The sequence below is a fragment of the Vicia villosa genome, unplaced genomic scaffold (assembly GCF_029867415.1).
Source record: "Vicia villosa cultivar HV-30 ecotype Madison, WI unplaced genomic scaffold, Vvil1.0 ctg.000060F_1_1, whole genome shotgun sequence".
In the NCBI taxonomy this organism is placed as follows: Eukaryota; Viridiplantae; Streptophyta; class Magnoliopsida; order Fabales; family Fabaceae; genus Vicia; species Vicia villosa.
This window is the reverse complement of record NW_026704990.1, coordinates 1231788-1256861: the sequence shown is the minus strand read 5'-3', so window position 1 is coordinate 1256861 and position 25074 is coordinate 1231788. Positions and strand designations below refer to the sequence as shown.

At 35.4% G+C, this 25074-nt stretch overlaps 2 protein-coding genes across 3 annotated transcripts; both read right to left on the bottom strand.

Annotated features, from left to right (window-relative positions):
• Window positions 1-5914: 5914 nt before the first annotated feature.
• On the bottom strand, window positions 5915-11460 carry LOC131623358 (casein kinase 1-like protein 2). The gene is made up of 15 exons (XM_058894372.1): window positions 11305-11460; window positions 11015-11193; window positions 10884-10924; window positions 10652-10721; window positions 10394-10542; window positions 10209-10304; window positions 10041-10108; window positions 9150-9211; window positions 8996-9059; window positions 8828-8912; window positions 8604-8730; window positions 8389-8471; window positions 8226-8289; window positions 7849-7991; window positions 5915-6546 (listed from the first exon to the last, which is right to left on the bottom strand). Exons 2-15 carry the CDS (start codon window positions 11088-11090, stop codon window positions 6247-6249), a joined length of 1428 nt encoding a protein of 475 aa, XP_058750355.1. The 5' UTR covers window positions 11091-11193; window positions 11305-11460; the 3' UTR covers window positions 5915-6246.
• Window positions 11461-18280: 6820 nt separating this feature from the next.
• On the bottom strand, window positions 18281-24654 carry LOC131623357 (probable phospholipid-transporting ATPase 4). 2 transcript variants are annotated; one of them, XM_058894369.1, is made up of 11 exons: window positions 24379-24654; window positions 21923-23872; window positions 21686-21796; window positions 21128-21404; window positions 20953-21041; window positions 20737-20821; window positions 20433-20663; window positions 20012-20137; window positions 19618-19716; window positions 19258-19449; window positions 18281-19170 (listed from the first exon to the last, which is right to left on the bottom strand). In XM_058894369.1, exons 2-11 carry the CDS (start codon window positions 23737-23739, stop codon window positions 18502-18504), a joined length of 3696 nt encoding a protein of 1231 aa, XP_058750352.1. In that variant the 5' UTR covers window positions 23740-23872; window positions 24379-24654; the 3' UTR covers window positions 18281-18501. The 2 variants fall into 2 exon arrangements, with proteins under 2 accessions (XP_058750352.1, XP_058750353.1); XM_058894370.1 differs by having other exon boundaries at window positions 20433-20642; window positions 24379-24653.
• Window positions 24655-25074: the final 420 nt, after the last annotated feature.

Genomic DNA, 25074 nt, shown 5'->3' with positions numbered 1-25074 from the left:
CTTACAACTTTGTTCTTTAGAAAAGGCACCTCGTTGGATTGAATTGTTGTGTGTGTCAGTTCATTCGACCGAATGATAAGAGTAGGTTTGCCCAATATGTCTCTCTCCGTAGGCGGATAACAAATTTGTTGGATCCATGGGATTTTCTTTCTCCTTCCATTTCGGATTGTGTGTATGAGATCTGCTTATTTGTTCATCTCAAACTATATTTGGATTGATCAAACTTTCACTACAGATTGAGTCTCCTAACGTGGTATGACCTATTGCTAGGACAGAGAAGGAATTTGAATTCGTGGTGGAGGTTCGTTTATTCAATCGCGATAGCGCATGATTCTCGTTTTCTTTTTCCGATAGGGTGAGATTTGGCAATAATGAGGGAATTGCCTCCATCATAAGGTTTTCTCCTGAATCCTTCTAATGACATTAATCAAAATATATAGTTGGAACAAAAAGATTTGGAAGACGAGCTCCTTGGCACGAGGTATGGAAAATTTCTTCTTTCAGTTAAGACTCAGTTGCAATATGGCTTTTGATCTATCATAATTTAATTTTCGAATCTCGTGGGAATTTGAAGTCGATTCCCACAGACGGCGTCACTATTCTGCGCGGGAACTAGAATTGATTTTGATTGACGATATTGAACTCTTGAAGGCCAATGTTGATCTCCAATACTATAGCACGGGGATGTTCCTACAAGGTTATCACTCCAACGTCCAAGTTAGTTATACAGTCCAAGATGAGTGAAGTGAGAAAGTAGAGATAAAAAATGTGTATCTTGAATCCTATGTGTCTTGATTATATAGGTTGGATAATTTCGATTGAGTTTTTAATAGTTTAACTGAATACTTGAATTTTGTCTACATTAGACCTTTGGCCGAGTCATTCAACATAATATGAATTTAAGGATTACAGATCCTAAAAACTTCTAATTCAACCAAATAGGCAAACATCATATTTGGCCCACGAGCCAACCATCTAGAGCATAACAAAATGACGTCTAGCTGGCACGTCTGGTGGTGACCTCCGCATGGGCAAAAGTTAATGTCATCTACTTCAAGACGGTCAAGATACACCTGAAAGGGCTCGATCGCCTGATTCTCTCTGTACGGGGCAAAGGCAACAACATGTGGCCAATCCACACTGTTTTTAGGCACAAGTTTCCACCCAAAAATGCAAGGAAAGTGAGAGATGATTCATCTCTGAAAATGGTTCCGATAAAATATTAATAACAAGTGTAACAAAAGAGTTATTAAAATATTAGTAACATTATATTAGCGTAAGCATCGTGCAACTTCCTGTCAATTGCTTTGTCTTCCAAAGACAATATCCGCCCAACTTTGAGTACAGGTAAACCAAACAGTAGGCCCCCCAATTGTACTCGTGAATCATCGTTAAGTCGATGAAGTATTTAAGATAGATCACATCTACGTAGGTTACACTTTTGTCCATAAACATGGACGTGAAAACCAGGAACAAGAGGTAACACCTCAATACACACTATCGGTGCTACTCAGCCTGCATATCATCACCTTCGTCAGGCACAACCATCTACAAGTGTTCTTTAGAAAGTTCTTCAACGAATTTAAATCTAGCACGAACACCTATAGTGTCAGCTACCTCATTTGCAACATCACTTGGGTCAGCTTCCAAATAGGTAATCATCATCTCACTGGCTTCCTCTTGATTAAGCCTTCTGTGGTCTAGCAATTTTCCTCTAATAGAAATTTGTAGGAGGCATGAGACATCATCCAGGGTGATGGACATCTCGCCAATAGGAATATAGAAAAATGACATCTCTGAACACCATCTCTCTATAAATGTTGTCTGTATGCCATGGTTTATGGTGTTGTACATAACAATACATAAATCGACAATCCTAGTGTGGCAGATAACATTCTTGAACACGTCATCTTCGGGTTGTTTTAAATCCAAAATATTCCTTTTGTGGCTTACAAATTTTAAACATGAACGCTCCTGTAAAAAAAAATATCACAATTAGATGTGGTTAAATTAGTTGCAACAAATGTAATGCGAAAGTAAATAAATATACCTCTCCTTCACAGGCATGTCTAGAAGCATGGTCTCCATAAATATAAAGTAAGGAGGTGTCAAATGGACATCATGGATAACTATCTACAGAGGCATCCACATTAGCAGCGGGTTCTTCCTGATTGGCCTCACAGGCTTCAAGAGATGCAGGGGTTTCATTAGCAGGGGACATGTGGCCCCGTGAAGTAGATGTCTAAGACAAGTGACTTCTAGAAGTAGAAGCAGATGGTTGTGAACCTCGACCTTGTTAACCATCAAACGAGGTAGCATCGACTTGTGGCCTCGTAGCTCTGTCCCTGGCCTTCTCACGTCGTACATATCCGTATTAAGATACACAATTGAGCCTAATTCTGTCCCAGTTATTTTTAGCCATTGTACATGTGATAAAACCAAAAAATCACATCAAAATGCAGTCAGGCCAAATCCGGAGATACATTTTCAAAAACTAGTTTAGAGAAAATTCGGAGATGCATCTTTGGATGAACTTGCGAGTTGTAGAAATGACAAAAATTCCATTGATGTCCTAAAATCTAACCAAACAGGAATGTATGTCTGTACCAGCTATCTATTTCGAATGTACTCCTATCTAATCATCTTAAACGACTTATGTTACATAAAACATCATCCTAATCTAAAAAAAAAATGAAATGAGAAATTTACCAAATTAGAGATGTGGATGAAAAACTTGAATGAAGTGAGTGACTTTGCAACAAATATATTAAAATGGATGAGTTAACTTAAAAAATGTCCTTGAATAAACTTGCTCAAATGAGATTTGAAAATGACTAATAGCAAAAGACCTCAAATGAGATTTTAGTAACTTTGTATGAAATGAAGAAGGAAGAGGGAAGGGTCTGAAGCAGTAGGTTATGAATAAAATGCGTATGAAGATACATTTTTGTAATACCTTTGAATTTTGAATTAAAGATACGAAAATGCATTTTCAGACTCACCTTAATATTGATACAGAGATGCATTTCTAGACTAAATGTGGCAACAACAAAAAATGTAACTCACTAATTTGTGTTGAAGAGTGTATAAAAAAAAAAATATGTGCGAAGATACATCTTCGAATTATGCGAATAATTGTGACTTTTTATCAGGGTAGAGAAGAGCATAAGATCTAAAAGTTTTATATTTTGAAAGAATAGGTGTCCGGATACCTCGTAAGATGTCTTAGAACCTTTGCCACTAGTATTTTTGTAAGTTTACCTAAGATGGTGATGCATTAATTTCTATTTAGTAAAAGACAACATTTACTCTATTATAGCCAGCTATATCCCTCAAAATTGAATAGCCACTTTTGACACTTCCACATGTGAAAGCCACAGTCAAACCCCAACACCTCATGCAACTCATCTCACTTAACCAAAATTCAAACTTCTCTCTCTCCATACTTACTCCATTAAACAAAAAACAACAAAACTAAATCGCCACTTTTCAACTGCCTCCTATTCAACCAAATTTATTATTTATAAATTATAATATAAAGTTAGTAAACATATTCAAAAACCATTAACCACCAACCATATATTCTTCTCTTATTACACAACTTCTCACCTTAGAAGTTTCAACACATCCTTAATTCAAGAACTCTCATCATGGAATTCAGATCCAAATCATGCAAGGATCAAAATTTTCAGATTGAAAGCTACAATGGAGGAAGAGTAGCTCCAACTAGCATGCAAGATCTAAGAAGTTACAGTACAAACTATGCTGGTTTTGATCAAAACAAGCAGATAGAAAAAGGGAAAACAACAAAAAGTTGGAGTTTTAGTGATCCGGAATTGCAGAGAAAGAAAAGAGTAGCTGGTTATAAAATATATTCTGTTGAAGAGAAAATGAAAGGGTCTTTGAAAAAGAGTTTTAGGTGGATCAAGAACACATGCAGTAAATTATGGTGATGAATGATTCATTGGTAATATATAATTGTGTTTTCTATACTTTATTTATATTGTATAATAACAAAGTTTGTTTATGTTTTTTTTTTCTTGTTGTGATTTACTTATTTTAATTTGGATTATAAATCTAATTAAGTTTTCTATACTAAGAAAATGTTCAATTCCATGCCCAAATTAACCTCTTGTTAAGCTAGCATGTAGTTAATAGTGTAATTATTAACTTAACTAGTACTCCATCCGTTCCTTTTTAAGTGTCGTTTTAGCAAAAAACTCTTCCACCAAGATAGTGGATTATTAGAGTTACTTTTTCTATTATACCCTTATTTATTTTTCTCTTTCCAAATAAATTCAATCATACACTCTCTTTTTCCAATAACTAATTGAAAATTTTGAGGTGGAGTTATTGAAAAAATAAGGGTATAAATAACAAATTATAACATTAAATTATAAAACGACACTTAAATAGGAACAAAAAAATTCTTCTAAAACGACACTTAAAAAGTAACGGAGGGAGTATTAATTTAGCCTAACTAAAGTTATTTAATATAGTTTGGACAATCAATATATTTTCATATTAGTTATATTTGATATTTTTGGTTTTCTTACGTGAGATGATTTATCTTTTATTAAGGCTAATGTATATTTAGATTATAGTATTATATATATGATTTGTAACAGTGAAATCTTAATTCATTCAAATAATATGGAGATACATTTGCTCTCTAGTCCCATTCTTAAATAAATATTGTGTTTATTGTTTGCTTTGGATTTATTCTTTTGTTATAAGGTGATGTTCCAAAGAGTGTATTCCATCAACTGTATAAATTTCTATTGTTTGCACTGAATTCACTTTTCTCCGCTTCAAGCAACCAAAACTATCACATTTCGGTAAAATCCCAGTCAGATGCAAATGGGTATACACGAAAATTATCATGTAATAGAGAGATTCAATGCTCGTTGATCCAATCAAATAGAGAGGGTGGAATAATTTGATATTTTTAAGGTATATTTCAGTTAGAAACTGATTCAAATTAAACTGATCCATAATAAAAGTTCATCTGAACCAAATCAAATCAAATTAAGTTAAACTGAATCATAATAAAAGTTCAACAAAATCTAACTAAATTATTTTGGTATATTAGTTATGAATCCCAAACCACTGAATCAAATCTAACTAAATTATATCAGTACACCGGTTCTCAATCCCAAACCATATCCAAATGTTATTAAATAGTTTTTTTTTCAAATCAAACTGAGTTTATTACAGTGAATTGAACAGTTACATTTTTTAATAAAAAATTATTTTAATTTTTTTTCAATTTATTATTTTGTTTTTTCAGTTAATAAAAGTTCAGTATTGGAGAGGCTGTTAAGTAATTTCGAAACCAAAGTTCAATAACCTTTAAGTTAATGAGATATTTATAGAAATTTTTTCTTGGAACTTGTGCATTCAATGTATCGAAATTTTTAAATATAATTTTATTACATTTAATTATATTTAATTTTTTCTAATTATAGTAACTTTAACATGTGCCCTAAGAGCACATGTTAACATGACCCATAAATAAATGCTTTTATAAACCTTTTGCGCAATCATAAACACATTAGATAGTCAATTTCCAACAAAATAAAATAAATATAACAATTTAAGAGGAACACCTACTAATCATATGATAAAATATAAACAAAAAAGTACAATAGAAAAACAGAGTTGACCAAGCTTATAGAATTAGAATTTTAATAATTTTGAGAAGAGATCAAGCTCTCGAATTCTTGAAGCTGCAAGAAACCAAAACCAAGCCTCTCAAATTTCTTAAATAGGAATTGTCTTTTATTAGTGTACTATCTAATTCTTTAGTTTATATGTGAATTATGTATATGTTGTAATTATGTGTATGTTGGAAGCTCATTTTGTCGTAAATAAAAGTCGATCATTTCTAATATTTCGTACTTCGGTATCGGTATTCATCAGAACAATCCCCCTATTTGTATTTCATAATGATATGCTTTATATTTATACCCCGAAGGCTAAAAATATCAAAGAAAACAAATGATAGTAAAGGTTGCCAAAAATATTAGTCTGTGTAACACACTGTATGAACAGAAGCCTAGTACGAGGCTAGTTTTGTTGTGAAACCACCAAAACATATCTTTATTGTTAGGAAGACTCTCCCAATTTGTTGGCAGTTTTTTCTCAGCAAAATGCACTGACAACACTCCACTCCCCAGTTTGTGAAAATGAGTATAAACCTTTCCGAATTTACAAGGAAGAAAGGTGATCTGAGAGTAGCAGCTGCTAATACTGTGCCCTCTCGTCGTTTAGATGCAGACTCTCGATGCCTCTAAGAGTTGAATCCAAATTCTTTATGTTTGATGATGTGTTTCTTCCAGATGATACTCGGTTGTGCTCAGATGACATGATATGTGAACTTCTCTGAGCACCAGAGCTTTTCCGGATAGCTCCTTGACTTGGGTCCTGCGTGGGAGGTCGGGAGGAGGGCTCAGTCTCACTGTCAACAACTGCATCACGGCTGCTGTTTAAGATGGCACTTTGCCTTGCAGATCCACTTGGCCGAAAGAAATTCGAACTTGGCAACTGCATAAACCATGCAGAAACATAAACATTAATGAGTAATGTAAAATCAAATTGCCATATAAACAGATAACCTTGTATAAACTTACCGGCGGGATATATCATACATGAAAAACTATACTACACATGGATTTATAATATTTTCTTTGCTGATAATAATATGCATTGTACGACAATATTCACACCATTAAACTCGTAGTATGAGTCCAAAAAAGTTTTGAGAAATATTTACAAGCTGCTTATCTTAGGCCTCAGCTGTATATATAAACGCAATTGATACAGCCAATATTTTGAAATCCAGTAATGACCAAAAGAAACAAGATGCAACAACACAAATGCTTCATTCCAAAAGCAACAAGATGCAACAACACAAATGCTTCATTCCAAAAGCAACAAGATGCAACAAAACAAAACTACAATCTTTACTTGATTAAAGGGTAAACCAAGATAGTCAAGATGAGTGTCAAATCGTAGATATGTACGATCAACAACCATGGAATCATGCTGTGATTCAAGCAAGACCGCTGGCCCCTGTTTCATGGTCAAGATTGTGAGTTTGATGCAGGATCATCAATGATTCCATGTTGGACCACCCGTTTAACATCAGGCCTTGCTGAACTGGACTGGTTTTTATGCGGAAAAACCATATATTTAAAACCAAAAAATCCCGTATTTGTTTGAATTTCCTCTGCGAACAGAAAAACTAATCCAAGTCATTCTCACCCCTGCTTGCAATGCCGGTTTCTCCTCCCCCGTCCGACGTTCTACCTTCCTCCCTGAGATAGCTTCCCCTGCAACTCTGTTTCACGGGCACAGACTAGTTTCTATGGATCATGTATCGAGTTATTTATTATGAATTCAGTCTTTTGAGTTACTTTTATGAACTTATTACTTGGTTGTTATGAACATATAATGATAGTTATGAATTTTTAATTAACTTAGTCGTGATTGATTTATACGTTATTTTGTTCATGTATTATTATATGTATTATAATCTTTTTGCTTGTCTTGTGTGTATAATTACAATTTCGCTATTTGGTAGAATCTTACTAGTTAGGTTACAGTCCTCGTCTTACAATCTTTCACCGGCCTTCCGATCCTACTTATGACTACATTGGGGTAAACAGTATTCATATACTTTCTTTTTATATAACAATCCAATATTCATTTCATTAATCGGAAATGGTTTGACAGGAATAATAATGCTAATTTAAGAATTCTAGAAATTACGCATAAAGCAACCATCATCTTTGACTTCTGCAATTAACATAATGCAAAAACTAGCCCAGATATAAAAATACGCACCATAGCATCTTTAGATCCAGTTAATTCATTTGTAACCGGGGCTTTTTCTCTAGATAAGATTCCATCAATGGCAATAGGTCCAGAGTTTCTCCTACGGGTAGGATCAGTTGAAGACCACCCAAGATGCCTACCATCTTTTCCGCCTACACAGAAGGCATCACATTAAAAAAATTAAAAAATGGACTGGTAAGTGGTAACAAATCAAAAAGCATTGTAGGATGAGTCGAATGGCAATATATATATATATGGAGGGTATCACAGAATAACTAACAAGTTACTGAATGATATGAAACTACAGTCTAACAATCAGTCTGTAACCATCTCAATCAAAGCACAAATCATTGATCAGGGATGTGAAGCTAAATGAACAAGGATACCTGACTGTCCATCAGCATTTGCAGAAGTTAGTGGCAGACCAGAACTTGGGCCGGCAGCAAGACCCTGCAAATGTCACATTGTCACTTCCACTGAAAATTAAATAACCTAATCCTAACAAACAAACAGCTATCTATCGCAATTAGATAGCACACCATCACTTACAATACCACGGGAAGGAGGAGTGGAAATTTGAGATTGCTGATATTTCAAAATGGTCCAATCAAAGACATAATCAAACTGGAATCCTGGAGCAACAAGACGAGAAAAACAGTCAAAAACTGACATTAAAGCATATCCCATCTAGACCCTAAACCAATGTTTTCATATGACTATAGTGCATTTCAAAAATAAAATATAAATACGAAAAACAAGGCAACCTTCACGGATGAATAGATCACGCAAAAGTCTCTTCAGATAAGCATAATCTGGTTTATCATCAAACCTCAGTGACCGACAATAATGGAAGTATGATGCAAATTCTGAGGGATAGCCGCGGCAGAGAGACTAGCAAAGAAGCAGTCCACAATCAACTATGAGTTTAAATACATATGACATACATACATTCTATAAAATAAATTACTGTTTTATTACTCAATCATACCTCAATAGAAGTAGAAACTTTCTTCTCACTGATTCTCTCATACTTCTGCTTCTTAGTACCAGCTTTCAATCCCTGCCAAGGCAGACTGCAGAAACACCAAGTAAGAAATACTAGGCAATTAAAAGATATACACGAAGGGCCAAATAATAAAGGTGGGAGAATAAATACCTTCCTCTTAAGAAATACATAAGAACATATCCAAGTGACTCTAAATCATCTCTACGGCTTTGTTCTATTAAAGCACAAAATTGAAGTTTTCAGGTCAAAATCAATGTCAATAAGAAATGGTATTGATTAATCAAGTGAGATTATGAGAGCATACCAATTCCAAGATGAGTATTCATACTGGCATACCTAGCAGTTCCTGTCAAATTCTTATTCTCTCTGCAAGGATTACAAGAAAGTCAAATTCACAGAAAACACAAGTATATTTCCTTGAACTCTAGGAGCAACATAAGTTAAGTGCTAACTTGATCTTTAAATAATCGTAATTGTTGGCATACATTCAGCAGAACAGAAAAACACAACTATATTTCATGAGTTTTATTGATCTAATCACTGAGTTAAAAGCTCTCATAAAGTAATTGAAATCTACAAAATTTCACCGAAAACAAAAACTAATTGTTATTTAATTGGACTGCTTGATTTTAACATTTAAAATGTGAGTAAACATCAATTATTATTAGATTGCATACCTATGATATGGATGTCCAAATTATATATAAAAAAGTATACATGACTACACAATAATATTATTATAGGATTCAAAGATTGAATTGGTTAGTTTCACACATTAGAAAAAGTTATTATGTGTGTATGTATGGCAGTGGCAGCAATGGATCTTGGTTCAAACAAAGGCTAACAAAACAATCATCAAGAACAGATTACTTAAAGAACTGGTGTAACTAGTCATGCAATGATTATAGAAAATTACAAATATAAACAAGTCAATGTGCAGAAAGTAGAATCGATGTTGGGAATGCAAAACCATGAAAATTTCCAGCGCAAAGCTAAATTAGGATCGCATCTTTCAACGAAGTTAATTTTGAAGCTCCTATTTCTATTACAAGAAAACTCTCCCCTCCTACCAAATAGTAGTACGCCGTTATTCACATAAATAATCAAGAGTAGCATAACATCCAGTTATACATTTTATGGTTTGAAGTTGAACAATGCAAACGTGCTGAATATAATCAGAAAACTAAATATGCACCTGTAGGGAATGTGCTGATTATTACTGTCTCTGAATTTCTTAGCAAGACCAAAGTCAATGACGTACACCTACAAAAGAGACAAATATGAAACGAATACATAATAAGCATTGGAGATGATCATAAACTTTGAGAAAATAGATGGAAAAAAACAAGAATTAAACAAGTACTTGATTTGCACGCCTCCCTAAACCCATGAGGAAATTGTCTGGCTTGATGTCCCGGTGTAAAAATGACTTCGTATGAACAAACTCAACTCGATTTATCTAGAAAAAGATCCAGATGGAGACATTATAAGAAAACAGGTAAATTTCAATTACAAGCTTATACAATACAGGAAAAGTGGAAAACCTACCATTTGATCAGCAAGCATGAGAACAGTTTTGAGGGACAATTTCCTATTACAAAAATTGAACAAATCCTCAAGACTAGGACCAAGTAAATCCATCACAAGGACATTATACTCTCCTTCAACACCAGACCATTTCGCATTCGGTATCCCAGCTTGCAAATTAAAAATAACCAACCAAAAACATTTAACCCAAGTCAGTAATACGAACCAAATGATAAACAAAGTTCCAAAACACACAAATTCATCAAGATGAGAGCTTACTTCCTCCTTGCAATAATTTATACAGCTTCGATTCATACAACAATTGAGGATGCTTGGTTTTGGCATTTTCCTGAATCAAACAACTCAAAAATAAATTTGTAATCAATTGCTTCAATTCAACATCACTAATTTAATCAAAATTGTTACGAATTTCGCAATCACGAAAAATCAAAACAAAGTTAACATTTTTTTCTTCATTTTATCATCCAAATTAGGGTTTGTAAGTACTCACAAGCTTAACCGCAACCTCTTCATTCGTCTGAATATTGGTTCCTGCATCAAAACAACCAATTGAAAAACGTAAAATTCACAAATTCGTACACAAAATTCAAAAATCAACAAACGATTGTAACCAAAACGCACCTAGATAGATCTCACCAAAAGATCCACTCCCAATTTTCCGACCAAGACGGAACTTATTCCCAATTCGAGGTTCCATTAAACCCTAAAAGGTTTGGGAAATCGAAAATCGAAATTGAAAAGAAAAAAAAAAAGCTACAGCTTCAACTTCAAGTGCTCCATCGTAGAATCTGAGGGCATAACTGAGAAATGAAGAAAAAGCAAAGGACAAAATTGGAATAAAAAAAGAGAAACAAAACGAGAACGATGAAGATGAGAGAGAAATGAATCAATGATCGTTGTCACGCGCTTACCTTCCGAATCTCGTTTCACGCTTTCTTCGTCAACCTTACCTACCGGTTTTTTTGTGGTTTTTTTTTCAGACGGAAACTTTTTGTTTGAAAGATGAAATGAAACATTGTTTTTTTTTCTTTTAATTGTTTTGATATTGGGAATTTTTTTTCTATGCTTTCTCATTATTACAAATCAAAACTCTGTCAAAAAAGTTGCTGTGTAATAATTAAAAAGCTAATTAACCAATTTTGTCAACAAAAAAAAAAAAAAACTGTTACTGGTATTCAAAAAATATTATTAAATAGACAAAACTAAATTATTGTTAACAAATGAAATCTTTAATTAATTAATAAAAGTATTATAAAGTTTAATGAGTAGATGAGACTAGATTTTAGAAGATTAGATTTTGACTCACAATAAATTTTTGAAATTTGATTATGATTTATTATTATTTGTTTGATCTATCTTTTTCAAAGTCTGTGGTATAGTTCATTTATTTATTTTATTATTTAGTTAATTTTTTTAATAAATATGCATAAATATAGGTGGGTCTATCAAATTTCATAATACTAATTTAAATATAATATATTTATTCAAATAAACTTTTTAAAAATATTGAGTCTAAAATTTTTGTTGATCAAACCATCTCAAAATTGATCATACATGATATGTCATCTATAAAAATATTCTCTTAACAATTTGTCACTTATTCTAATTATATATATATATATATATATATATATATATATATATAATCTTATCGGGATCAGACGATCGTCGTGAACTGCGAACTGGATTGTGGTTGGTTCCAAAAAGATGAGAGAGGGAGTACCTGCAAGACACTCAGAAGTCAAAGTAATGTTAAAAGTTGAAAACAAATATGAAAGAGTAAAAATAAGCATCTGACCCTCTTATGAAAAAAAGGTATTTATAGTGCCCCCAACACTAGGCTAAGGTCTGTTATTTTGGGTTAGATTGCGCAGGCCCTAAACAAGAGACTGCTAGATTCCTACGTGGGTAGGGCAAAGTCATCACGTAACCTTCATCCTAGGTTAACTGCCCGTAGATCTCGGAGGAGGAGAACCGATTCTTTCGGTGGGCAGTTGACCACGTGCTCTTAGAAGGGCATGTGGTTGTAATGTTCCCCAACGACTATAATTAGTTTAATCTCTTATTGGGCCTTCATTGTGGTAGGCGGGACTGGGTCCTGCCCGACGGTGAGCGACCCACAAGCCCAGTCCAGAATAGGAGCCCCCAAGTCGTTGCTCCTAGTCGAAGAGTTATAACTTAGAGTCGGCTTGCGAGTCAAGGAGTTTCGAAGAATTCTGAGCCTGTTTCGTGGACTTCCTCGACAGTTCGGCGGAGAGAAAAGTTCTAAGTGCCACAAGGGTTAGGCGTACGCGCGCTCGTTGAAGGATGTATCACGAACCACGTCGAGGAGATGAGTTTGAGTGCGCACAAGCTCATAGTTTGAGACGTTGTAAGCCACGTTGAGGAGAAGAGCTCGAGTACGCAGAAGATCATTGTTGGAGGCGTTGTAAACCACGTCAAGGAAATGGGTCTCTCGACGAATTTGGCCTCTAAGAAGGTGCTCGCGGGGAGACTTACGTTTGGACGTGATCGACCATCATCTGGGCGTGTAGTCGTGTTCTCAAAAAATGTGCCCGTCATAGGTGTGACTTGACTCCCATCTGGTCGACCATGTCAAGTCGAGGCGATGGCGTGTTGCGAGCTCGACTTTGGTACGTGAAACGTTTTGATTTATCTTGAGCCCTATCTAGGAATACAGAGCCTTGCCTTAGAAAGGTGAAAAGTCAGAACTTTAATGCGCCGCGCGCGGCGGCTATTAAATATGTCATAATGGCCTAGGGTAGCCTAGGGGTCTGGGAAAAAATGACGTATTTTACACTTCCTCGCGTGGGGGGATTGGTTATAAAAGGAAATGGGGAGGGTCATTTAGAATATTTCATAAGTTTTTTGCTTCCCTGCTCTGTTCTCATCCTGATCACAACCTTCTCGAAGTTCTCCCGTCTACCACTATTTTTACCGCCGTCAAGGTTCTCTGTTCTTCACCTTCCAAGTAAGTAATCTCACCTTTTCACCGTGTGTTATTTTAGGAATTTACTTAGGATTTCTGGGTAGATATAGGATTTCGATGATGTTCTTGGTGAGTCCATGGAATTTCTAATGAGTTGGATGAATTTTCCGACAAGATCCACGAGTTTCTCGGCGAGTTTCATCAATACCCCAAAGAGACTCATGCATTCCCCGAGGATGCTCATGAGTTTCTCGACCAGATTTGTGGGTTTGACGACGAGGCTTATGGACTTCTCAGTGAGACTCATGAATCCCCCGATGAGGGTCGTGAGTTCCCCGAGGATGCTTATGAATCCCCCGAGGAAGGTCATGAATGCCCCGAGGATGCTCCTGAGCCCTTACCCCGTCGTGGAGGTTATTTTTCCTAGTTAATGGCTTTGACTATGTTGATGAAGTTTTTGCGCTTGTATTATACGTCGGGGATGGAGCCTTGGCCGAGGGCGCGTCCTCTGGCCTCTTCTCGCCCTTTCACTGGATCTGTGATGGAAGGGTGAATTTGATTTCAATCAAGTTCACTATTTTCCTTTGATTTTTCAGGTAGAATGGCTGAAGACCGAAAAGAAATCGATATTACCGAGGAATAAGCCCAACCAGAAGTCGACATTCTCGAGGAGGGCGCGACGCCCGTCGTGGATATGGGTTACAATTTAGATTGGGTAGCACTGGAGCCCCTGGATATTGCCTCGCAGTTCATCCATCATTCTAAGGATGCCTACAATATGGTCAAAGACATGGACGGGAAGATCGAGAGCGAGAGGTCGTGGAAAGCCGTGCTCCCGAAGGCTTACCAGAGAATTTGTTCGTCGTATCTAGGAAGTCGTTTTTCGATGTACGAGTTCACATTCCGGGAGGCGGGAATTCGACTGTCGTTTACCGATATGCATGCTAATGGGGTCTTTAAATGGTTGCAGTTAGCACCCCTCTCAACTCCACCCCAACGCGTTTGCCTTTCTTCGGGCCTTCGAGCTTGTTTGCAAGCACCTCGAGACCAGTGCTACCTTGCACTTGTTTTTATGGTTTTTTCATCTTCAACGGCAGTGCTTACGAGAAACATTGTTGGGTGTCCTTTAAACAGTCGTGGTGATACAATGAAACTTTCATGGATTCGAACCTCAGCGCTCTTAAATGGTTTCTTGCAACCGTTGTGAAATACTTTTCACCTAATAAGAACATAATAAACAATTTGTTTCATTCATAACACACAAGGGTGCCCTAGCAAACGAGAGAACGACGATAGAAAAATCTTTATCCTTTTCGAATTATGGTACATTATTATTATGTGTTTGTTGTTTATTTCTTATTCTCTCTCGTTGTGGTAATTGTACTGCTTTATGAAAGTTCTTTGCCAGGGTTTCTTTTTTAACATAATAACATAATGACATTATGATGTGTATTGGGTTGTTCTTCGCTAAGTTCATTTCTTATTCAAATTTTGTGACAATAACTTTGTGTAGTTACAAACTCATTATTGGATTGTTTTAGGTTTTGGTGTTTTTAAAGGAAGTAAATGGCAACAGACACCAAGAGATAAGACATGTCAATAGAATAAGGTATTGAGAATGCTTATGTTCTTTATGAATTTATATTGTTTGTGTTTTAGATTTTGTGTATGAAGCATTTCCTTTATTTTCATTTTGTTGCAATTGTGTTTTGATTTATTCAAATTTAATAGCATATGATGAAAGCTGGTAGATTAGTGTGTATGAGAAAGGAGTTCTTGAGTTCCATGAAATCATAGATTAATCATATAAGAAAACTTAATCATATAAGAAATCCCTAGGTTAGATGTAACCTTAAGCTTACAAATAAGAAACTATAGAATAAAACCTTCATTAAATAAACTTACAAAAATGTCATTTTTTTATTAATCATATCTAAATCCTTTGGCTGAGAGAAAGCTTGACCAAATATAATCTGCTTCATCATCATCATCATAATCGATGGTGACTGCCTTTTCATTCTTCTTCCTAAGAGCTCTCACGGGTCTCAAAAGTTCGGTAGCATGACCTTTTTCAACGACTTGGGCCTCTACAGCCACATCAGCCACATCAACTTTTCTTTAGATGAAGTTCTTTTTGTGTTTTGGTTCAAAGAGGTTTTTCGCTTAGTTCTTCTAATTCTTCCTCTTCTATGATCTTTGAAAGTCTAAAAACCAAAAGATTTCACACATGTCAAGTTTCTAAGGGTGAAAATAGGTTAGGATTTAGAAGGCTTGAGTCTAGCCTACATAAACTTACAAGGCTTGAGCCTTGCTTGTGGCCTACTATATGCTCTTTTTTTCAACCTGGCCTGATCTTTTTAAAAGTGTGGTATGGCCTGAAAGCTTATTTAAAAGCCTTTTCTCATTAAGATTTTCAATTAACTCATATTACTTAAGAAGTCTTATAGGTCGGCCTATATATGAATATTTAGGCCGACCTATTTAGCATTTTTCTAATATATATGCATATATAGACCAATCTTTTTGGCCTTTTTTTTAATATATATGTATATATATATATATATATATATATATATATATATATATATATATATATATATATGTGTATATATATATATATATATATATATATATATATATATATATATATATATATATATATATATATATATATATATATATATATATCAACCTATTTAGACTATTTTTAATATATTATGAAAATATAGGTCGATCTATAAGGCTTCATAGGTTTTTTTAATAGCCTAAGTGTGACCTATTTAATTAATAGGCTTTTAAAAAAGCCTAAGCCTGACCTTTTTTATCAAGTAGGTTTGGTCTGGCCTTAGATAGGTAGGTTATAGGCCTCTATGGACCGGTCTGACCTATTCTCATCCCTTGCTTTTTTAATTCTTAATGTTTTCTTCTTTTGAAAGTTGGAATGATCTTCTCGATGACTAGCTATCTCGAGCTGTTGAATAATTACATCTCTTTGTCTTTTCAAATTTCTTTTTTCCTTCTTTGATATTCCTTCCAGTCCTTCTTATGCATACTTTGATGTAATGATGTGTGCATTGAAGATTATTTGGTTCCTAATGGAATTGTGTCATTGATGTAATACAATTTTTTATATTCTATTCACAAATGGGTGTAATACAAGTTGCTTTTAATTCTCTGATATGGTCAAAACATATACAAGTTAAAATATGGGAAAACATTTAAAAGAAGAGAATTCCTTTTTTTAAAACAACAGATATTTTGACAACAGTTATAAAAACTAACTGTGGTTATATATTGAATGATGACCAGAATAATATAAATTCGAAAATGTCGCTGCTGAGAATGGAAACTGGGACCTTTAGGTCTACACAACTGTTGAGTTAACTAATTGTTGTGATATCGCTCACGCTCTCTAGTATACTACAACAGTCACAGGATCGTGATTGTATGTAACACATTTACAACAACACTTTACATCACAACGCCATGATCTGCGTGATTATATATATTTTTCAACCATTGTTAAATGTCTTTTTCGTAGTAGTGAGTCATACCATGAAGTTATGAGACAAAGTGATTGAACGAAGATTAAGAAAAGAGACTCTAGTCACTAATAATCAATTTAGTTTTATGTCTGGTAAGTCAATCATGGAATCGATCTTTCTACTACAACGAATGATGAAGTCGTATCATAAAGATAAATAAGAACCAAACTTGATTTTTATTGACTTGGAGAAGACATATAATAGAGTGCCTAGAGAGATTGTGTGAAAAACCCTAGAGAGAAAAAAGATTAGGATTTCATATATTCAAGTTATCCAAGATATGTATCAAGGGGTATTGAATAGTGTGTAGATACAAGGTGGAGAGACAGACGATTTCCCCATTGCAATAGGTATGCATCAAGGTTCAAACTTAATCCTTACCTTTTTACCTTAACATTGGATATACTCACGGAGCCCGTCCAAGAGTTAGCACTAAGATGCATGTTTTTTTTGTAGATGATATAGTCCTACTTGAAGATTCGAAGGAGGATTTAAATGAGAGGTTGGAGATTTGGAGACGAGCTTTCGAAACACATTATTTCCGCCTAAGAAAACGTAAGACAAAGTATATGGAATGTAAGTTCAACAAAAGAAAAAGCGTTTTTAACCTATAAGTGAAAGTTGGAGACCATATCATCCTTCAAATCACACAATTTAAATATCTTAGGTCTGTAAAACAAAATGACGGAGAAATAGAAGGGGGAGTAAACCATCGAATTCAAGTGGGGTGGTTGAAATGGAAAAGAGCTTCAGGTGTTATATGTGACGTAAAAGTACCACTCAAACTAAAGGAAAATTTTACCAAATTACGGTGAGACCAAAGATGTTTTACGAAACATAATGTTAGGGAGTTAAGAATAAACACGCGATTAAAGTAAGTGTGGCAGAGATGAGGATGTTACGTTGGATGCATGATAAGACTAGACACAATATGATTATAAATGAAAATATTAGAGTGTGTTGTATAACGCTTATAGTAGAGAAGATGTTGGAAAATAGACTTAGATGGTTTGTCCATGTAGCGAAAAGATCTGTAAACTCGGTGGTAAGGAGACTAGATCAGATGAAAAGAAGTCAAACAACTAAAGATCTAGAAAGACTATAAAAGAGGTTACGGAGAAAAATATCGAGATTAACGATTTAAATAAAACACTACGTCAAAAATGGAGTCATGTAACCGACCATACTCTTAGTGGGATAAAACTTAAAGTGTATTATAGATTTTTTTTCACCTACTACTACCAAATATTTCGTCTCTCAATATAGTAGTCTCTTAGTGGGATAAAATTTACTGCTTATTATAGATTTTTTCACCTACTGCTACCAAATATTTCGTCTCTCAATACAGTCTCTGAACTCCCTAATAACAAGCCACATATATTATTTTTTCAATGTCATTTTAAGCATACATAATTTTGGCATGAGAAACATTGACACTCTTCTCAGTAAATATGATACATACAACAGCTTACATGCTTTTCTGTAGTGAATGAGACTTTAATTCACCACTTTAATTTACCCCGTTTTTAATATAACATTATAAGCCGACAAAGAATTTGAAAAGGGGCAAAATTGTAAACAAAAAAATAACCCTTCAAAGCTTTAAAAAAAAAAACTCAAAACTGTGTTAATTGTTATGTACGTAATGGGGACATAGCAGTCAAGAAAGATTGTTTTTTCTGCAACTTTCCCTTCAATTGCCTGATCTTTGCTTCCACTCTTGCTGTGAACCCAATCTTGGTTTCTTGTCTGGCTTTGGAACTCTCCCTCGTCCACATGTGTTGATCCTCAATGTCTTTCTTGTAGTGTTTGATTTCTTGGATAATGTGGTGATCCATGGGGTTAAAACATCTTTGGTAAGATATGTGTACAAGATAAGGAAGAATACATGTAACTGTAACTAAAAGTGTTGTTGACCAATAAATTGGCGCAGGTCCAAGAGCTTCAGCCAGTAACTGGTGAGCACTCTTAGAATAGTCAGGAGAAAGTGTGCCGTATATCGCAAGGAAAATGTACCAAGTGGTTATGCTACCCCATACAAACAGATGTTGAATCCATGTAAAATGACTCATTGTGAGAGCAATTTGGCAGTTGACGGCCCAGACGATGCCAGTGAACATTGTGGTTCCAACAGCACCCATGTCGGCAGTCTGGCCATCAATACGGAATGCGCGATCGTAGAATATGCTGACAGTGAGGAAGAAGATGATGAGGGAGGAATATACACCATTGGCCATCCATCCCAATATTCTATACCAATCAAAGAACAAATTTTTTGGTCCTTGTTGGTACAATGCTGGAAACTGCAAAGCACAACAGCTTAGTAAGTTAGTAGGTTGAAATTTTTTATACGGGATGAAATATGTTGAAGACATTGCAAGAGATCAAACCTGTAAACAAACTTCTGATGAAACATCTTGTTCAAAAACACCAAGTGAAATGACGGGTAATGATGTCAGAACAACATTGAACAATATCATGTACCAGTCCTCATAAACTGATTGGCCAGAGAAGCCAGTAAATGCCTCAAAAAAGAATATGGTGAGGCCAAATGCTATATTCTTGTAGAAGAAATAACATATCTGCAAGGCATAACATATTGATTCAGAAGAGAAACCAAGGAATCGATTCATAATAACATGCTAATAAAATTAAGTGCTTCTCTATCAGTGCAAAGGATACACAGCACACAAGGCATTGAAGGCAAGACATCCAACTTTTGAGAATGATAATCAAGATTAATTAATTACCATCTGTGCAATTCTCTTGTAACACCAGTGTCCATGGACAACTATAAGCCGCTCCAAAAATCGAAATTGTGCAATCGAGAAGTCACTAGCCATCACTGCCTGAAAGGAAATTGCATGCTTGAGACCCCAACTTAAAAAGACAATTGAGGAGTGTCACAATGATTGAACATCAAAAAATTCACAAATCATTTTCCACATTTCAATAAAATTTAGCAATTCAATCTAATCAGAATTCAGATACAACTATATAATATTCGGACTATAATGACAAAAAGAATTCAGTTACATGTACGCATTTCCAACTTGCAAAATTAAAGACTAGAATCTACAGGTCATATGCAGTGATAGTTGTGAGACGGTAATTCTTAAAGAGACAGTCATGTATGCCACTGACCTGCATACCTTCAACCCCACTGATTCCAACACCAATATCTGCTTCTTGTATCATGCCAACATCATTGGCACCATCTCCGATTGCGAGTGTGGTCTTCCCAGTTCCTTCTTTTACCAACCTTGTGACCTGGCATCAGAAGATTAAGAAATCAGGACATTCTATAATGCACATAACTTTATATCTCAGAGTTGACATAGTGACCGTTAGATAAAATGCAATCAACATAAGTGTGACAATGACTTCACACAGCTGAACTAACAGATCCATCGGAATTTAAACAGACCTAAATTTTCCTATATAACATGGATCCATGTGAGCAATCATGCATACATATAACTCCAATAATCAACTAGTCATATGCAGTATCAAACACTAGAAGTTAGTCCGAGAATCACAACAGAAAACAGAAAAAAGATCCTACCATTGCCTTTTGCTTGGGAGACACCCGACAACAGATAACAGATGCACAATCAACTGCCAGTCCCAAAAACTGGTGCTTCACGTCATCTTCTAAAGCATATGTCAGTGTTTTTCCATCAATAATTAAAGCAAATGCTGCATGAGGATCCTTCTCCAGCTTTATCATTTGTGTAGCATTGGTGATTTGATTCAATATGTTGTCCTTGATGGCCTGCGGTGTTAAGCAAAAGAACTAGGCCCAACATCAGATAAAACACGAGCCCGTAAAGAAAACTCTGCTATGCTTTCTCAGTGAAAAAGGGTACCTGTTTGACATCATTGGGTGCTGAGTCTGGATTTGTAGTTATACAGATCTGCTTCATGCCCTGTCGAAGCAAACTGCAGGAAAATCTGTACCACAGAACAAACAACTTCATCATACTTTGTTATGGGAGGCACATTTCTGTAAATTAATTCAACCGTAGCTTCTTCAAATATAGATGAAATAGTGTACGAGGTTAGATAATTTGTGGTTGACAGACCCAATGTTAATTGCAGTTTCCATCTTATCTCCCGTCAATACCCAAAGCTTGAGACCAGCTTGAGCAAGTTTATCAATGCACTCAGGAACCTAAGGAGAATAAAAAGTTGAATTTGGTTGAAGATTTGAAGTAGGGAAAACAATATTTAATATATATGAAGAATGGCAAATCCTACCCCTTTCTGCAATTTGTCTTCTATGGCAGTAGCCCCAACAAGAATCAAGTCTTTTTCCATAACCTCTGATACCTGCTCAAGCATTGCCTCTCTATCAGCCCCAACAGCTGATTTAGCTTTCTGAAACTCATTGTTCCAATCCGAGTACTCTTTCTCTTCAAGCCTTCTATAGGCCAGAGCCAGTGTTCGCAAACCTGCTTCTCCATAATCATTTAAATGTTTGGTAGTAGCCTCCAAATACATTTTTCCATTCTTGGACAAACGATCAAATATGATACTGCATAACCAAGCAAGAAAGGAACGGAAGCCAAGGTTAAAGAGAGATGTTGAAGGGCTCTTTATGAGAGTAACACATGTATTTTCTGCAAGATTCTTCTATGGAAGCAGAAGGTTGTTGTTATTAAATTTTCTATTTGCTTTAGGTTGAGAAACATGAACGAAATTTCAATTTCAATTACTCTAATGTATTATGAGAAGATCCTATTGATAATCGACACTATACATTCAGCTACCAGAAGTGAATAATACAGGCAAGAATAATAGAATTTGTAAGCTAACCTGTCAGCCCCCTTGCATAGAAGAAAAAGTTGGCCCTCCTCATCACGGACAATCACTGACATACGCTTTCTTTTACTTGTGAAATCTAGTAGATTCAAGAGTTTGTACTCCCTGAAATGAAATTACATATGAATAGGCATGAATAAAGACAAAAACATTTTTTTTGGAATCCTGGGGGTGGGAGTGCAAACAAAGCAGAAGAAATAGATAAACATAAGAGTTTTCATGAATTCTTACCTTTCAATCACTTCTCCTGAAGTAGATATTCTTTCATGTGTGAAAATACTTGACTGAGTCCTCCTAAAAAACTCAAAGCCAAATTCTCTTGCTGCTACGAGAAAAGCCCCTTCATCTGGAGACTCGGCTTCATATGTAAAACCACCTGTCTCCTCATTCAGCTCAGGAATGGCAGTATGGCAAACAGCAAGTATTCGGAAAAATAATAAAATGTCATCGGGATTGGGCTCTTGCAACCAATTACCATTCATGAGACGATCGTCTTCAAAACCAAATCCCTTTATGGTTTGCCTTTCATCCTCGTCACCTTTGGAAGTAACAACAGTCTCTAGTTCAATTTCGTCGGCTTTTCCAAGATTCTCCCATGAGACATGCCGTTTCTTATTAGGCATCGGGAAATTGGAGAGATCTGAATCCTCCTCAAGATCAGAAGCTATCTGCTTTGCTGCAGCAAGCTCAACTTCACTAGAACATGCACCATATGGAGCACCAGCAATAGAGCATTTCAAAAAGTCCATCTGATTGCACGTCAACGTTCCAGTTTTATCGGAGAGAATTGTATCCACCTGACCCAACTCTTCATTCAAATTTGAAGTCCGTGCGTCAGCTGGAGTTCCGGTTTCTTCATCATACATTTGAATGTCCTGGTTAATGAAGGTTGCCTGTAAAACCTTCACAACCTCAATTGAAACATAAAGTGAGATGGGTATCAAATATCCATAGAGAATCAGAGCAGTAATCAAATGACTCAACCCAGCCACTCCAACTTGCCGGGGATCATACTGAGATTCAATATTGTCAGGGCGTAAGTACCACCACTTTGTGATTTGGAATTCAGTCTTGACAATAAATCCTATGGTACTAATGACAGATATAAAGATAAGGACAGTGAAGAGAGTGTATATGATATAATCCATCTTCTTTTCTACTGTGCTCCTTTTTGAAGGGGATCTTGTGGAATTCTGCATGACTTTACTGTCATGACCAGTGAAAATGACCACTCCATAGATGTATTCTGTGTTCCTGAGCTTAGAATCTCGGAGGAGAATTTGACTAGGATCGAGAGGATAAACCTGGCGTTCATACTCTAAGTTTCCAACAAAAGTGTAAAGGTTGGGGTTTGGGTCTTCACATCTTATTGTTCCAGAGAAATCCTTAAAAGTCGCATCAGTATCCAGGGCCAAGGTAGACTCCAAAGATCTTTTTACCTTCAAGTTGGTCTCACCATCTAAATTCATTGTCTCCACATAGCATATCCCATCCTCATAACTTGATGACAAGAGAAGCATATCAGCTGGAAAAAACTTATCCTTTTCTACTTTTACTACATCCCCAACCATAATGTTCTGCCATGACCTGTGTCCAAAAACACCATCGCCTTTATGGTGATTAACTTTTCGGCGGTTAACTTTAACATCCTGAACGAACCTCCGCGAATCTTCCAATGCTTCCTTTGCCATACTAAGCCCAACAACAAATGCCAAAGGGGCAATCATACTGAGTGCACTAAAAGGTGAAATAGAAGAGGTTGAGAGGCATGCAGCCAAAAGAAAGTAAATATTAGCAACTCTACGAAACTGTTCAAAAAGTGCCTTAGGAAAAAATGTAAGCACATTATATTTGGTCGTGGAAATATCATTCTTGCAGTAATAAAAAGGTCTCTTCTCATGGAGGTGAGACTGGTTGCAGTGCACCGTTCGCGAGAACCCAGGACCTTGAAGTGGATGAGGACCCTCTTCAGTGGTAGGAGGCCGAAGACAACCAAATGTGTAAAAATGGCTCCGTCGAAGCCTCGCCCTTATCCTCCCTTTTGCCATTTAGCCGCAATTCAGCTCAAAGTATAATTCTATTCAACACATAACCACCAAGAACAAAACCCAAAAATAACCTAGCTAACAACTAGAGGGAACCATCAAACTGCCCCTCGTCCCCGATTTGTTCTTCTAAAACCTAACAACATATACAAATTAAGAAAATCATTAGCTTCATCACATAACCACCACCATGATAATTTGATTCATACTACTAAATCAGCAAATAACTTAAACTCAAGAAATTCAATTCATCCATGAATGCTGAACAAAATCAAACTGTAATAAATAAAAAGAAGGAACCTCTCTATTCAAACTTACATTCAAATTTCAAATTCCTAAAACACCCTAACATCATAAAATTTCAAAAATAACCAGAAACATAAAATCAGAATCAAAATCATAATCATAATTAGAATTGTAATCATATTCGAATCGAGAAGCTATAACAGCTCGTGCAAATGCACAATGCCTTTTAATTCTATTTTTGTTCATTCAAAATCCCTAAAAAAAAACAGATTAACAATGATCCGTCTAAATGCGTACAAATTAACAATGCAAAGGAAAATTCATCGTAACCAAATCCACCAAATTGAAAGCATTAAAGATGAAAAAAAAACAGAGGGAGAAGAAAGAAAAACGCACCAAACGGGAGGGACACCGTTGAGGTTGAGGAATGAACGTAACAATGCAGAACAAAAACAGGAAGAAGAAGAAGATGAAGATGAAGAATTGAAGATGAAGAAGAGAAAGAACAGTGTAACGTTACGCGTGTTTGAGAGGTTGTAGATCAAAGAAAGAGACAAAATGCAAACACAGAAAGAGAAAGAGAGAGAAATAAAATTAGTTAATTAATTAATTAGATAACGAAATGAATAAAGAAATTAAAAAAAAAAAAATGTTAGTGTTAGCTTTGTGTTGTGAGCAAAATCGGAGTTATTTTCGCTTCTGTTTAATGTTAGCTTTTTTTGGTTTAAGTTTGTAGTAATTTATAATTTGTGGTAATGACCTGGAAAAGGAAGAGTATGGAGCCCACGTTGTCCTACGTGGCGGTTTGGGAAGTGAGAGACAGGTAGGATGGGATAGTGTTGTTGGGGGAGGATTCAAATTGACAGGTAATTTTGTTTTATTTGGTTTGTTTCTTCATTCATGGCGGGACCTATGATTGCACTTAAGGTCAAAACTAAGAATGAATTATCTTAATTAAAATTCTATCTTTTAAAATTTTAATATTATCTTAACCATCAAATAAATAAGAGAGAGTAAGTAGAATATTAAGTTCAATAAATTAAAATACTATAATAATTAAGAAAAATAAAAAATTTTAATGGATAAAATATA

What these genes read in the sequence shown, in the direction of transcription:
- LOC131623358 (XM_058894372.1), bottom strand. Translation starts at nt 11,090, where the DNA reads ATGGAACCTCGAATTGGGAATAAGTTCCGTCTTGGTCGGAAAATTGGG. An exon ending in AAGAGGTTGCGGTTAAGCTT is followed by an intron (nt 10,722 to 10,883) that starts GTGAGTACTTAC and finishes TGTTTGATTCAG; the next exon opens with GAAAATGCCAAAACCAAGCA. An exon ending in TCATGCTTGCTGATCAAATG is followed by an intron (nt 10,305 to 10,393) that starts GTAGGTTTTCCA and finishes ATCTTTTTCTAG; the next exon opens with ATAAATCGAGTTGAGTTTGT.
- LOC131623357 (XM_058894369.1), bottom strand. Translation starts at nt 23,739, where the DNA reads ATGGCAAAAGGGAGGATAAGGGCGAGGCTTCGACGGAGCCATTTTTAC. An exon ending in TCAGGAGAAGTGATTGAAAG is followed by an intron (nt 21,797 to 21,922) that starts GTAAGAATTCAT and finishes ATTTCATTTCAG; the next exon opens with GGAGTACAAACTCTTGAATC. An exon ending in AAGACAAATTGCAGAAAGGG is followed by an intron (nt 21,042 to 21,127) that starts GTAGGATTTGCC and finishes TATTCTCCTTAG; the next exon opens with GTTCCTGAGTGCATTGATAA.